The sequence below is a fragment of the Adiantum capillus-veneris genome, chromosome 2 (assembly GCF_014529385.1).
Source record: "Adiantum capillus-veneris isolate H3 chromosome 2, ASM1452938v2, whole genome shotgun sequence".
NCBI classification, from domain to species: domain Eukaryota; kingdom Viridiplantae; phylum Streptophyta; class Polypodiopsida; order Polypodiales; family Pteridaceae; genus Adiantum; species Adiantum capillus-veneris.
In genome coordinates, this window is record NC_140932.1 from 171,130,740 (window position 1) to 171,144,059 (window position 13,320).

At 42.0% G+C, this 13,320-nt stretch overlaps 1 protein-coding gene across 2 annotated transcripts; it reads right to left on the reverse strand.

Annotated features, from left to right (window-relative positions):
- Positions 1-1,237: 1,237 nt before the first annotated feature.
- LOC147464063 (NAC domain-containing protein 100-like) lies at positions 1,238-8,730 on the reverse strand. 2 transcript variants are annotated; one of them, XM_086530205.1, is made up of 4 exons: positions 7,971-8,730; positions 7,531-7,861; positions 5,066-5,400; positions 1,238-2,340 (listed from the first exon to the last, which is right to left on the reverse strand). In XM_086530205.1, exons 2-4 carry the CDS (start codon positions 7,730-7,732, stop codon positions 1,723-1,725), a joined length of 1,155 nt encoding a protein of 384 aa, XP_086386331.1. In that variant the 5' UTR covers positions 7,733-7,861; positions 7,971-8,730; the 3' UTR covers positions 1,238-1,722. The 2 variants fall into 2 exon arrangements, with proteins under 2 accessions (XP_086386331.1, XP_086386328.1); XM_086530202.1 differs by having other exon boundaries at positions 7,531-8,730.
- Between the last annotated feature and the right edge of the window lie 4,590 nt (positions 8,731-13,320).

The window sequence follows — 13,320 nt, forward strand, 5'->3', positions numbered from 1 at the left end:
ACACATGGAAATAGAGAGAAGAAGAAGAAAAAGAAGACGTAGAGAATTTTTTACGTAGTGGGAGCAATAGACCTTGTAGATCAATTCGATGAGTCTTGAACTCAAAGACTAGTTGTTATTTGTTGTTGCTGTTGTTGTGGATGGAGAGAGAGAGAGAGAGAGAGAGAGAGAGAGAGAGAGAGAGAGAGAAGCAAATTGCCCACTTGTTTCTAGTCAATCTTTTTGAATGATATCAAACTTCAAAGGAACTCTCAATAAACTGACAAACAAACTCTAATGATTTCTATTTTTATTTCAAATGATGTCAAAAATAAGCTCCTGTCAAGCTTTGGCTATGGCAAAGGATATCCCCATCATGAATCCCTGAGGTTTACATGATAAGTTAGATCCCACTTAATGTCGGTGGCCTTGTATTGGACCCTGCCCCCTACCCTAGTACATATAAGAAATTACACTTTGCATGCGGGGCTCACAGATGATGAACTTCATGGAAGCCTGTATACACATGGAAAGAGAGAAAAGAAGAAGACACAGATAATTTTTGATGTCATGAGAGCAATAGACCTTGTAGATCTACTTGCTGAGTCTTGAAAATGACTTGTTGTTGTTGTTGTTGTTGTTGTTGGTTGGTTGTGTGTGTGTGTGTGTGTGTGTGTGTGTGTGTGTGTGTGTGTGTGTGTGTGAGAGAGAGAGAGAGGGGGGGGGGGGGGGGGGGGGGGGGGGGGGGGGGGTCTATGGAAGTTGCCTACTTGTTTCTAATCAATCTTTGAGAATGATATCAAACTTCAAAGGAACTCTCGATAAACTGTCAAAGAAAACTCTAATTATCATTACTTTTTGAGAAAAATTGATGGCTCTTTATACTTGCTTAGGGCCCTTGACAAAGTGGTACACCTTCCTTCCTTCTATGACAAAGTGATACTGCACCTTCATATAATGGTGTAAGGTGAGTTTATAGTTTATGGTAGAAAAGAAGGAAAAAATTTATGGTAGTTTATGGTGTCCCTGCTGGAAAGTCTTTCCACTCGCACATCTAACTCTCTAAGTCTAAACTTCAAAGCCAAGTCGACGTTGTAGCCCTGGACTAGAGTCATATACTAATCAAGAAAGTGACTTTTTCTTTGTTTGTCTTCAGGGAATAATTAGGTACACTCGTTTCACATAAAAGTTGCAACCAGATTTCCAGCAATCCATTTGACTAATCAAGCATCATATCAATATAGTCCAGATACAAGTAGTGATCAAATCTTTTGCACATGTACAACTAGCACTTTGGACAATTACAAAAATCAGGATATATACACGCACCAATCGATAGGAAAAGCGTTCAGCGGTGGCCAACTTTGTCATGCAAAGCTAGGATGTTGATTTCGGATGTGGCGGAGTGCCTAGATGCTCTTTATGTTAAAAATACACCCCTACATAGCTACATCTTGTATGTATGTGCAAGACACTTGTGAAGATGGGGGGAGCTTAAATTGACTAGCATTGGTTGTCACAAGGATGCGCTCTTCAAGAAAGAATTAAGGCTGATGATGACATTGTATGGTCAAGATACTATATTATGTTTTGATTTGTCAAAAGTAGGGACTCTTATATTAGCCAACAAGTGACAAAGGTATAAAGTAATGACCACAAAACCAAGCTGTGATCCTAAAAATGGATAAGTTAAATACTAAATTCTCATGTCCAATGTGAATAAGAATACTAGCTCATGATTGACTAATGGAGGCGGTCTGAATAGAGCCAATATGTATCGAGGTCGGAAGGAAGTCGAGAGAGGGTCGGTGCAATGGATGTTGAGGTACTATTAAGCAAAGAGTCCGTGAAAGGGGTGGAACTAATGTATTGCATGCTTGAGAGTTGTGGGGGATAGTTGTACTCATTAGAGTGGGTTAAGGAGCTTATGTTGGATTGAGTGTTGAAGGCATTGGAGATGATTGTGTTGAGAGAGGGCTCCCCTTGATTGGGACTTCCACGGGTTGTGAGATGAGGATCAATGTGGCTACGACTTGTCGAAAAGCGCATTGGATTAGGGATGGCATTTTGGGTGGTCATGGACGTTAAGCCAACTGTGTCATCAAAGGTGGGATCACTTCCTCCATTCCCATATATAGGCTCCGATTTGATGGGATTGTTGCTGTACTGTAGAAATGCATTGAGCATCAAGGCCTCTTGATCGAAGCGAGCCCCACCGCTACCGCTTGCCGCCTGTGTTGGAGAGTCAAGAAGTGGTGGAAGTGATGTTGTATAGGGTGCTCCACCATGGCTTAATTCTGATAATGCCATCTTCTTTCCCCCTTGGCTCTTATGAAAAATTCGACAAACCACCCATTCGTCCTAAACAACACAAGTGCACAAACACCATGAGAAACTTATTCGTAGAAAATAATAATAAAGAGGAGCAAGTTAAATGTAAAAGTGTGCTTAACGTAATACTAAAAGATTGGCACATTTTGAGACGTATAACAAGCAAATCATCATGCATGCTTGTAAATGTTGTACATTGAATGTAGCAAAAGAGTTAAGAAGGTTTTGGTTTCAAATACTAGTGAGTTTCAGCTATTAACTTCCTTTTCTATCCCCCAAATTCACACCAAAAAGTTGCATAAGGAGCCATGCTCTTACCCAGCCATGGCATCTACCACCTCCAAGCCATATGCATCAGTTGATAAAGGGCGCCACCCTGAAATTGAAGCGCGACAAACTTGGGGTTGCCACCAAAGAGATAGCTTTGCAACTACAATCCCCTCGCCCACCAAGCAACTAGGAGGGAGCATAATGTCGATGAGAAAACCTACCAACTTTCAAACCCTATCTCAAGCCACAAACCAGTAACCCATCCAGTCAATGGCTTGCTACACCAAATAGATCGCACTTTATTTTCTTTTCCTTCTTCTTTTTGACTCGACTAGTACTAGTCGTTGAACCAGAAACATTTAAAATATGGCTAATGAGGTCAAGCTTCTGGTCCTGAATGTTCTATGTCGTACTATCGAGCATGGGGGGTTTTAGTGGTCTCTAGAGTCTCATCACATCAGTGGGACCTATAGGCGAATCTAGATTCTCTTGTTTCTCTTCTGTCTGGCAGCTTATCTCTACTTATCCAAACTGAGGAAGTAGGGAGGTAGTTGAAGCACTAAAATTAGGTACACGCACATGTGTATGTGGGTGCTTGTATCTCACTATGTGTGTGTGTGCATGTGTGTGTGTGTGTGTGTGTGTGTGTGTGTGTGTGTGTGTGTGTGTGTTTGTGTGTGAGAGAGAGAGAGAGAGAGAGAAGAAGAAGAAGAAGAAGAAGAAGAAGAAGAAGAAGAGAGTTTTAACGTCGTAGGAAACTATCCCAAGAGACCTTAAAGTTCTAGCCGACGAGGAGTTGAACTCAAGACCTGTTATTAAAGAGGGAAATGGCATAACCAATCTACCACACTTGGGTGATAGAAAGGTTATACCATTTTCCTCTTTTTATTAGCACACACACACACCAGAGAAGAATAGATTTTTAACGTCGTAGGAAACTATCCCATGAGACCTTAAAGATCTAGCCGACGAGGAGTTGAACTCAAGACCTGTTATTCACGAGGGAAATGGCATGAGAGAGAGAGAGAGAGAGAGAGAGAGAGAGAGAGAGAGAGAGAGAGAGCTATGCATGGAAGCTATACTATCAATAGAGTCAGTCTCTTCTATCTAGGCCGGCCCATCCCATATCCTAGGTATGTCATTTGACAAATGCTCGGGGGGGGGGGGGGGGGGGGGGGGGGGGGGTGGCATCATCTGTGTGCATCAAATGCCCCTTATGTACCCCTAATCCTAGGGTGAGGCATATTCCATTGTAATAAAGTTCTCCACTACATTAAAAATTTTGAAAAAACATTCTTAGAAGCCCAATTGATTCTTGAAGAAGGTAAGAACAGTGAGTGAGTATAAGTTGGGAGTCGGGGGGCATTTGCAGGAAGATGTAGCCTCTCTCTAAAAACAATAGGCTACTCGTCATCCAAAAACCATGTCAGCACGTAGAATGCCATGCCATGACAAGCTATGGACGCTTACCGCATGACCATCACGCGGAATCACTTGGTAGCTTGTGCATGCAAGCACCCCCTTCCCCAACATTTGAAATCTAAGAATGATGACGCAAGGACCGTTCCCCCATGTAATATGTGATCCCAGCATGGCTCCCACCGGCCTCCAAAGGTCATATTAATGAGATTGCTCCCACATGTCACACATTTCCTACCCCTTAACTAGCTTGCTTGCAAGTCTATTCCATGAAACTTTGGTCGGCTATTGGATCTTGCACTTGATGTGTTGTATTTACTGGAATTTGTATTTTTAGTTATCAAGAAAAAGTACTTTTGTGGATCATTAAGAGAAAATACTCTTGTGGATCATTCGATCATTTTTTTTTCCACAATTAGTTAGTCTAATGAGATTGCTCCCACATGTCACGGGGGTTGAACCATAGCGTACACGCGTAAAACCCCTCGCCTTACCGCTACGCCAACTCCCTTTGATTGAATCGTTCGATCTTACCTCACTACCTAATACCTATTGCAACAAGGAGAAAATGTATAAGCGCTTATGCACCATGCACATAAACATGTGTAGCGTTTTGTGAGTGTATCTCACAAGGAGAAGACCTTCACTACATTTGTGTGTGCATGGCACAATCTCATTCGTCTATTCCGTAATCCAAAGGCCCTTGTTTTAGGTAGGGGGTGACTGCTACAATTTAGGTAGGGGGTGCCTAAACCACCCCCCACATGAACAAATCACCCTCTAGGTGGGCTACAAGAGGTCAAAAAGTGCATAGTGAGTCGTGACTCTCTAATAGTATAGATGCGTGTACGATTTAAGGAAAAGCCCAATTAATTAGCCGTTTGAAACCCATGAAGTGCCCTTACGGGGCTCCTAGCGCCTCGAGTTTTGAGGATCTTTATGGGGCCTCTTCTCGCAATGCACACGTATGCATGTGTATATGTGTGCATATGCATATTCATGTATGAAGGCAGATGCATGTATGTATGCAAATGCATGTAGATGCGTGCAAGAATCTGAGTTTTACCTTGGAAGTGGAATTAGAAGAAGCTGGGGTGGTGGAAGAGGCCGAAGTAGAGGACCTGCAGAGACTGAGCAGGTGGGGCTCATGGCGGTACTCGTGCATGACCCAGTTGGATTTGACGCCCTTGGGGGCTCGCCCACGGTAGAAGACCAGCGTCTTTTTCATGCCCACGATCCTGCTGCGGCCCCCAGCCGTATTTGAACTCACTACCTCGCGGTCCTTGCCCGTGGCCTTCCAATAGCCCGCCTGCGTCGCCCTGTTGGTCCTCATTCCCGTGGGATACTTGCGGTCCCTTGCGCTGTAAAAGTACCACTCCTTCTCTCCCATGACCGCCTTCCCTGCTCTCCATAAATATCATCATCGTCACTAGTTATTTCAATCAAAATCGAGAGAGAGAGAGAGAGAGAGAGAGCAAATACAGCTCATCGTAATTACCACCAGTGTGAATTTTAATAATTCCCACTGTTACAGACAAGTTAGAAATAAGAACCCAAATTAGTAAAAGGCACAATGTTTAGAGTCCTAGTGTGAAATGGGTTTAAGCCAGCAAGACATGTCGCGTTCGATCCCGTCCATCCCCACCTAATCAATCCGTCATGTGGTGTCATCATGAGGCAAGGCAAAATGAAAAAAGGAGTTACCACTCATAATTACCTTATAAGTGCCTCAATCTGCACTCTCCTTCTATCTGCAATTTGCAAAGGGATGACCTACCTTATTCCCAAAATAACTTAGAAAAATTACAGATGTAAAGGTTGTTCCGATTGAGAGCACCTATAAATAATAAGACACACAACAAATCATCACTCGTGATTTTTTCTTCCATATATATTGAACGGGCGATGATGTCTTTAGAGCGCTTCTGCTGATGTGGCACTAGGAAACACCCTTCAAAGATCCAAGATCTTTTATATCAACAAGGGCGCTTGCTTATACTGCCACATAGGCACTAGCGCTCGAAATTTAACGGTATGGCATATCAACATGTCCACCTGTATATTCAAAGTATGAGTGGTGCAGTAGGTCACAACATTATCACCACCCTTGCTAGGCTACATCACCTCCCATGAGAGTTCACATGCTTAGAATGAGCTAAGATGCATTCCTACTCAACACTAAAATGGGCCTTTCATTGTCATGCATTCCGAAGGGGTTGCTCTTCATGTCAACCTCACACCTTTCTTTTCTACTAGGGAAAGCAGCCAATTCATGAAAGTGATGGCAGCTTGATCAGTTAAGGATTGCAGTAGCTTGCAAAATTCAAATAGAAGTAGATTTTGTAAGCCCACAAAAGCTTGCCGAAAACGTGGTATCCTAAGCATTAGACGTTTGCGTGTGTGTGCGTGCGTGCGTGCTTGCTCTGAGCTAGTTGCCCAGCTGATCAACTCTCTCCTCAATCTCCTCCCTGCATATATACTCTAACACATTGCATGCAGAATAAAAAAGGCTAGCAGGGTAAATGTGTAAGAGTAGAACAGAATTTTGCTCCAATATTATCTATCTATTTTGGAAGGATTGGATCAATATAGGAGCTGTGATTAAGGTGAAGACATAATGATAATGCAACACATATTCCACTGCAATTAGCCTTGCCTTTCTGGACAAGCTCAAAAAATTATTTGCTTTTGTCTTGGCAGTAACTAATTAATGCAGTCAGTGCTTCACCAAAGAGAACACAAACAGATTTTCCTTAAAAGGAGATTAAAATATATATTACACTGCAGATCACTAACAAACACAACATACAATAATAACATTAATGTGAGTGGTACTTTTGCGATTACAAGAAATATTGCCATACAACACCATAAGGAAGGCTTGAAAAGTAGGAAAAAGAGATTCAAATATGCAAAATTCAATTCTGTACTAGAGTATAATAACATAAGGACTCGACTACTACTTGAGCTAAAATCAGCACGCAAGTTTCATCCTGATCAAATGAACCAAGACATGATTTATGCAAAGAAGCCTTTCTCTTAGAATTATATATTATGCCACTGATTAATCACAAGAAGCTTTGGACAAATTCTCACAGTATTTCCCACATTGTGACTTACCTCAACATCATGAGCTTCTGTGAGGGAGGCACTGCATACCTAGCTAGGTATGATTGGGGGCAGGGGACCGCCGGCCCGGTGGGGGGGCCGGTGGTCCCTTGCTCCTAGTCGTACCTAGCTAGGTATGCGGTGCCTCTCGAGCAGAAGCCCATGACGTTATGCATCGTATGAAAAAGACTCCGTTTTCCTACATGAGAAGGTTTCTACATCTTCTTGTGAATGTGGGGGGAAACAAAAAAGAAGACCCTGAATTAATTTGACCCAATACTCTACTCCACAATAGAGCACCCACAGTATCCTTGCCTTGATCTAATTCAGTAGAGCGCATCATGATTAGCCTATTGAATGATTCGGCAAGCTCAAAAAAATTATTCCAAACATATATGATAACAAAGGCAATGAGATTAGTACCAGGGAGCTCCCATGGCTCGGACTTGTTGAGATCAGCCTCGACGACAGCACGGCATGCAAAATTAGGGTTCTCAATTTTCTTGGCCAAGTAATGCGTAACCAGCTCTTCATCGGTGGGATGAAACCGAAACCCTGGTGGCAGCCCTTGATCAAGAAAGCTCTCGTTTGGACACTGGGATGTACAGGTGGACCAGCTCTCCATCTAAATTAATTGGTGCCAAAGTTTCTAGTAGCCTTGGTTGGCTTGTCAAAATTATGGAAATATTGCCCAGCAAGTAGTGCTGCTGATTTCTTTGGGATGAACCTTGAGTAAAGTGAGTGTGTCTGGCACCTGCTGATACAATGGAAAGGGCTAGAAATCCAATCAATTTACCTTAATTGATCAAAGAAATAAGGAGTGCAAAATGAGGCTATTGATGATTAAGAAGAAGTATACTTACAGGAGCTATAAAAAGAAAAAGTGGCTATATCAGCAGGCTATCATGTATTAATTACTTGAGAAGGATTGGTTGTGGAAAATCACAATATATGTATATGAAAGGAGGAGGATAAAGTAATTGAAGGCGTTTCTGACACAAGGAAATAGATATATTTTGCGTGAGAAGCACTATTAATGAAGTGGATAAGAAGGCTTCTAATGTGCGATTCACAGGAGAAACTTAATTAGATGGAATTGCATCTCATAATGAAGGTATGGAGGACAGCTAGCTGCTGATCAGACTAAAGAGAAGTTACCGTGAGGATGGGCAATATATAATAATATGATGAGTCATGAGAGAGAGGGATATATATCAATTGCTCAAAATGTTATAATTGATGCATGATGATTGTGAGCGCAATTGATCAGGTGTAAATATTATAATGGTACTAATTTGAGGAACTCAATTTTGACGCAAATTGTCGAGAATGAAGTTAGGAAGGCTATAAGGTATAACTGATCATCAGCATAATTAGAGGGTGGGATCACATTGATTGATCAATACATACAAGGCTATAGTGGCTTAAGGTGATCATCATCATAAGAGGGTGGGATCACATTGATTGAATGCCTAAACAGGAAAGACACGCGCAGCACGTGAATATGATGGATTGATTATCTTCTCTGCATTCCTCCAAAATTCACAGATAATTAAAGGTCCTCATAAGGTAATAAGTAATTAGTCCTAGTAGTATGTGTACAACACAGAGCTTGTACAATAAAAGAGAGACCAGAAAAGTGAGTTTGAGCAAGGAGTTAAAAGGGCGAAAAGGCTAAAGCCAAAAGGTACACACACACACACACACACACACACACACACAGAGAGAGAGAGAGAGAGAGAGAGAGAGGATTTTCACCCATCAGAGAGCGGTTTCACACGTGCTCTCTCTCTCACACACACAAACATACAGCTTTTGTGGGCGGTTTCAAGTCTTCATCCCCATAGGCCTACTACCAAGCTTGACAAGAGCTTAACCGCCCTCATAACATGTAAGCACACCTCTCTCTCTCTCTCTCTCTCTCTCTCTCTCTCTCTCATACACACACACAAGTTGAATGACACAAGCTAATTACTTGTGGTAAAATTCCTTGCGCAAGCAATTTACTGATTTTCAACATTTGGACTCCTTCAACACAAGCTACCTCAATCGCTTTGTGGAGAAGTAGGCTAGGCTTGTAATATGAAGAAGATCGATGACGATTTAGGGCATCGATGAAGGTTTAGACTTGTCATGATTTGAAGGCGCAGAGAAGAGGAGACCATGACCATATCAAATATGCCGGGCTCATTGGTGCCCAATGTCCATGATGATAGTGACGAGGCTAGTGCTGCTGCTGGCAGCATCCGGGCAAAGAATACCTAGGCTCTCACTTATATTTTATTAGCTTTTTTTCATAGTTGAACTTGTGAGAGACTTGTGATGCAGATGACCTCATCTTACCTAATTTTTTACTCCTTTATAATTTGTACAAGTACCATTTCTATCCAGTTTCCTTGGCAATCAAGTCAATTGTAATTTTGTGCGTGCGTATGTGTGCACTGTGGGGAGAGAGAGAGAGAGAGAGAGAGAGAGAGAGAGAATCAAACAAGAACATCAGAGCAATACGTAGAAGATCCACTCCCTTTTCTCACCAAATTCTACCAAAGTTTAAACTGGCACATTATGGTCAAATATTGGCGGATTAGGCCATTTCATCAGAGATAGAAGAGGAGAATATTCTTCATGTGCTAGATGGGTTTTTTTTTTTTTTTTGGGAGAGGTTTGGGGGGGGGGGGGGGGGGGGGGGGGGGGGAGAGAGAGAGAGAGAGAGAGGGAGAATGAGACAATTCCATTGTATAAACTTCATGTTTAAGGGTGTAATCGCACAAGCGTCGAGGGTTAATCCTCGCCAATCCTATGCCAACAAATTATGCCACTATTTTGTACTGAAGATTGTGTATTTACAAAACTCTCTTCTCGACCCCCACCACGCTCTCGAGATTGGCGAATTGCAAATTAACACAACACGCCAATCTTCACTACATGTTCTTAACATTGCCAATTGACATGCGGATGTGCTCTAAGAGAGTCAACCCTTCATTCCCATAGTGTCTCTCTTCCTAATTTGACGAAGTCATCAAGGATTATCACACTTTTCATATTGAGTAATAAATGTGCCCAAATGCTATTCAGTGTTTCTAATGCCTACCACAAAATAAGCAACATCACTTTCCAACCAGATGAGTGACCCAAGTGTAGTGTAACCACCTTGCTTTTAGGGAGATACTTGGTGGCAAACAATGACCCAACCAAATTGTGACAAGTTATTAGGGCACCCCACAAAAGATGTAACAAAACATCTTAAAGGGCCATCCTCTATGTTGAAATGTGAGAGCACAAGATCCATCAAATCCTCAAGAGGCGATAATAGTGCTCACAGTAGTTCATGATGGGACCTTAGGAGTGATTGCGGTGGCTATAAACTGATTTACCAAACTCAAAGGGATGACAGTAGCCATCTCTAAATCCTCTTAAGAAAATGGTGACTTAAGTGACTCATTAGAGAGCTCTCTACAAGACACTGACAAAGAAGCAAATGCCCCCATATATTATTCCCAAGATAGTGGTGGAGGCCTAAACTCTTTCAACATTTTAGCTATATCTAAGAAAAAAACCTGATCATTTCTCCTTTTAGAAACAAGTCTTCTTTTGCAATAGATATTATTCCCAAGATAGAGGTGGAGGCCTAAACTCTTTCCAACATTTTAGCTATATCTATGGAAAAACCTGATCATTTCTCCTTTTAGAAACAAACCTTTTTTTGCAAGGGTTGCTTTTATGCTCAGGAAATGTATAAATTTTGATGTCTGTTTAGCATGAGATGATCGGGAGGCCTAAAAATGATAATGAAATAATAATTTAAACATTATAGAGTTCCTCACTACAAGAGGTCCAATTTTTCAATGCAAATTTATTTTTGAAATCATTAGACCCTTAACGAGGTGCGTATCTGACGTGAAGTGATTTCGATGGCAATCAACACCATAGCATCCAAAAAACATACGGAAGCAAATTTCTCCAAAGTGGCATAGCACAACCCCAGGGCGCCGTTCCAAGATAAAATGACCTTTCAACGGTTGGGATCTTGCCACATCCCTATCCTCCCCTTTTGATCAAAGGTCAACTCCTCTTCCCATGCCTCCACGTTTTCGTCCTTCAGCCCCATCCGCCCTTGACGCATCACATCCCAACAACTGTCCTTCCAATCATTTCCCCACTTTCTCTCTTCTAATCCCACCCTTATTTTAATGCTAATCCAAGTTTTCTCCTTTTTTGAATGTGTGCTTCTCGACACGTGCTCCCTCCTCAAGTGTTTTCTTTCCTTCTCTTCATGGTGCACTGCAGCAGCACTAACCTCCAGGGATTGTACCTCATCTACATGCCTTTTAGACAATGTGCGTGTGCGCACGCACACACAAATGTAGACAAGACACTTGTTTGTTTCAATCAAGCTTATGAATGGATTTTGAGCAAAGGGCATCATGATCTCAAAGCATGTAAGAGGGGCTTCGCACACTAGAGGATCGTGTTAATGCTTGTCGTACAACTATCTTCTATGTTTTCCCTGCTCGTTTCACTTGGGTTTGATGGTGGGTGTAGCCAAAAGTCTTTTGTAACTCTACCAAAATTGGAAGAGTTACACTCAAGAGAGAGCGATTTGTTTGAGGTTGTTGGGCATAGGTAACCCCAACCCATGCGAAGGCGCTCTGATACCCTTTGGTGAGATAACGAGTAACACCCATTTCCAATGATGGAAGATGAAGGATGAGATCGAGAGCACACAACGTGGGAAGTAGTATTATTGATTGTGGCAAGACAAAGATAAGGCATTCCCTATAGTGATGGGCGTCTATATAAGTTGAGGGGGGGAAATCTCCTAGCAAGGGAAAAAAGTGCACAAGCAATATTAAGGGTATTCCCACTCATCACTATCATAATATGGTAGCAAATCCTCATTGGGAGTGATGCAGTGAATATAAGGCGTCTGGCATTCTTGTATAGGAAAGTGTCAGACATTGTGATTAGTCCACAAAGACAGTAAGCTTGAAGCTTTGTGAAAAGCTTCAAACTTCTCATGAGGAAGAGCCTTTGTGAAAAGATTAGCATGTTAGTCATGCATAGGCACATAAGCCAAGCTGACTTCTCCTACAAAGAGTCTCTAGAACCTACACATGATGAATCTCCCACACATTTCTTTTAAGCATTGAGCTATACGACTCACAAAAGAAGGTTTCATTTGCCACAATAGTATCACCAAAATTGAGACTATATGTGCAGTACATCTATCATCCACAAACTTGACTTCAAGAACAAGTTTTCCAAGTGCAAATACAAACAAAAGGATCTTCTTGATTCCAGGTACATACAAAGCATCAACAAGTGTGAAAGACTTGCCTCCTATAGCAATAAGCACAATCTTTCCAACTCACTTCACCTAAATAAGAGATATTGTTGGCATATGTGGCAGTATTCCCATTAAGGACAGCTTCACGAGAAGTGAACAAATCACGATGAGATGACATAATGTGCTTAGTGCACCATTGTCAAAGTATCACACATGATCCAGCTCTATAATACATGCATCATGCACAAATGAGACATATTGACACTACACACTAAAAGCCCATTCTGCATCTGCATGACGTTTGCCGAATTTTCATTTGAAGAACCATTTATAATGATTACAATCACACCTTTCTTATGAGCCTCTTTAGCCTTACGCTTAGGACATTACTTCATGAGATGATCATTCGCCTTACAATATTGACATGTGATCTCCTTCTTGCCTTTGTCAACATTCTTCTCACACTTATTCTTGTTTGAAGAAGCAACAATTGTTGGTGCAAGAATACTACTTGTTCTCAAGCCATGGGCTTGGGCCAAGGGCCACAACTCACATATGTTTTTATCACGGCTACGAGCTTATATATAGCAAGGTTGGGTGGAGAGTACTTTCATGTGGAGTTACCTAGAGTCTCATATCGGTATCAGAGCTCACGGGCGAGAGGTAGAAGGAAAGGGAGACATGAAGGTCGTGGCCTTGCATGGCTACGCATGGTCTCTCTCTCTCTCTCTCTCTCTCTCTCTCTCTCTCTCTCTCTCTCTCTCTCTCTCTCTCTCTCTCTCTTTGTGTGTGTGTCTCTCTCTCTCTCTGTGTCTCTCTCTGTCTCTCTCTCCATATATATGTGTGTGTGTGTGTGTGTCACTACAACAAAAGAAGGTGTTATCGACGCATATATCGACGCTTTCCGTCGCTGTGAAACCAGTCGC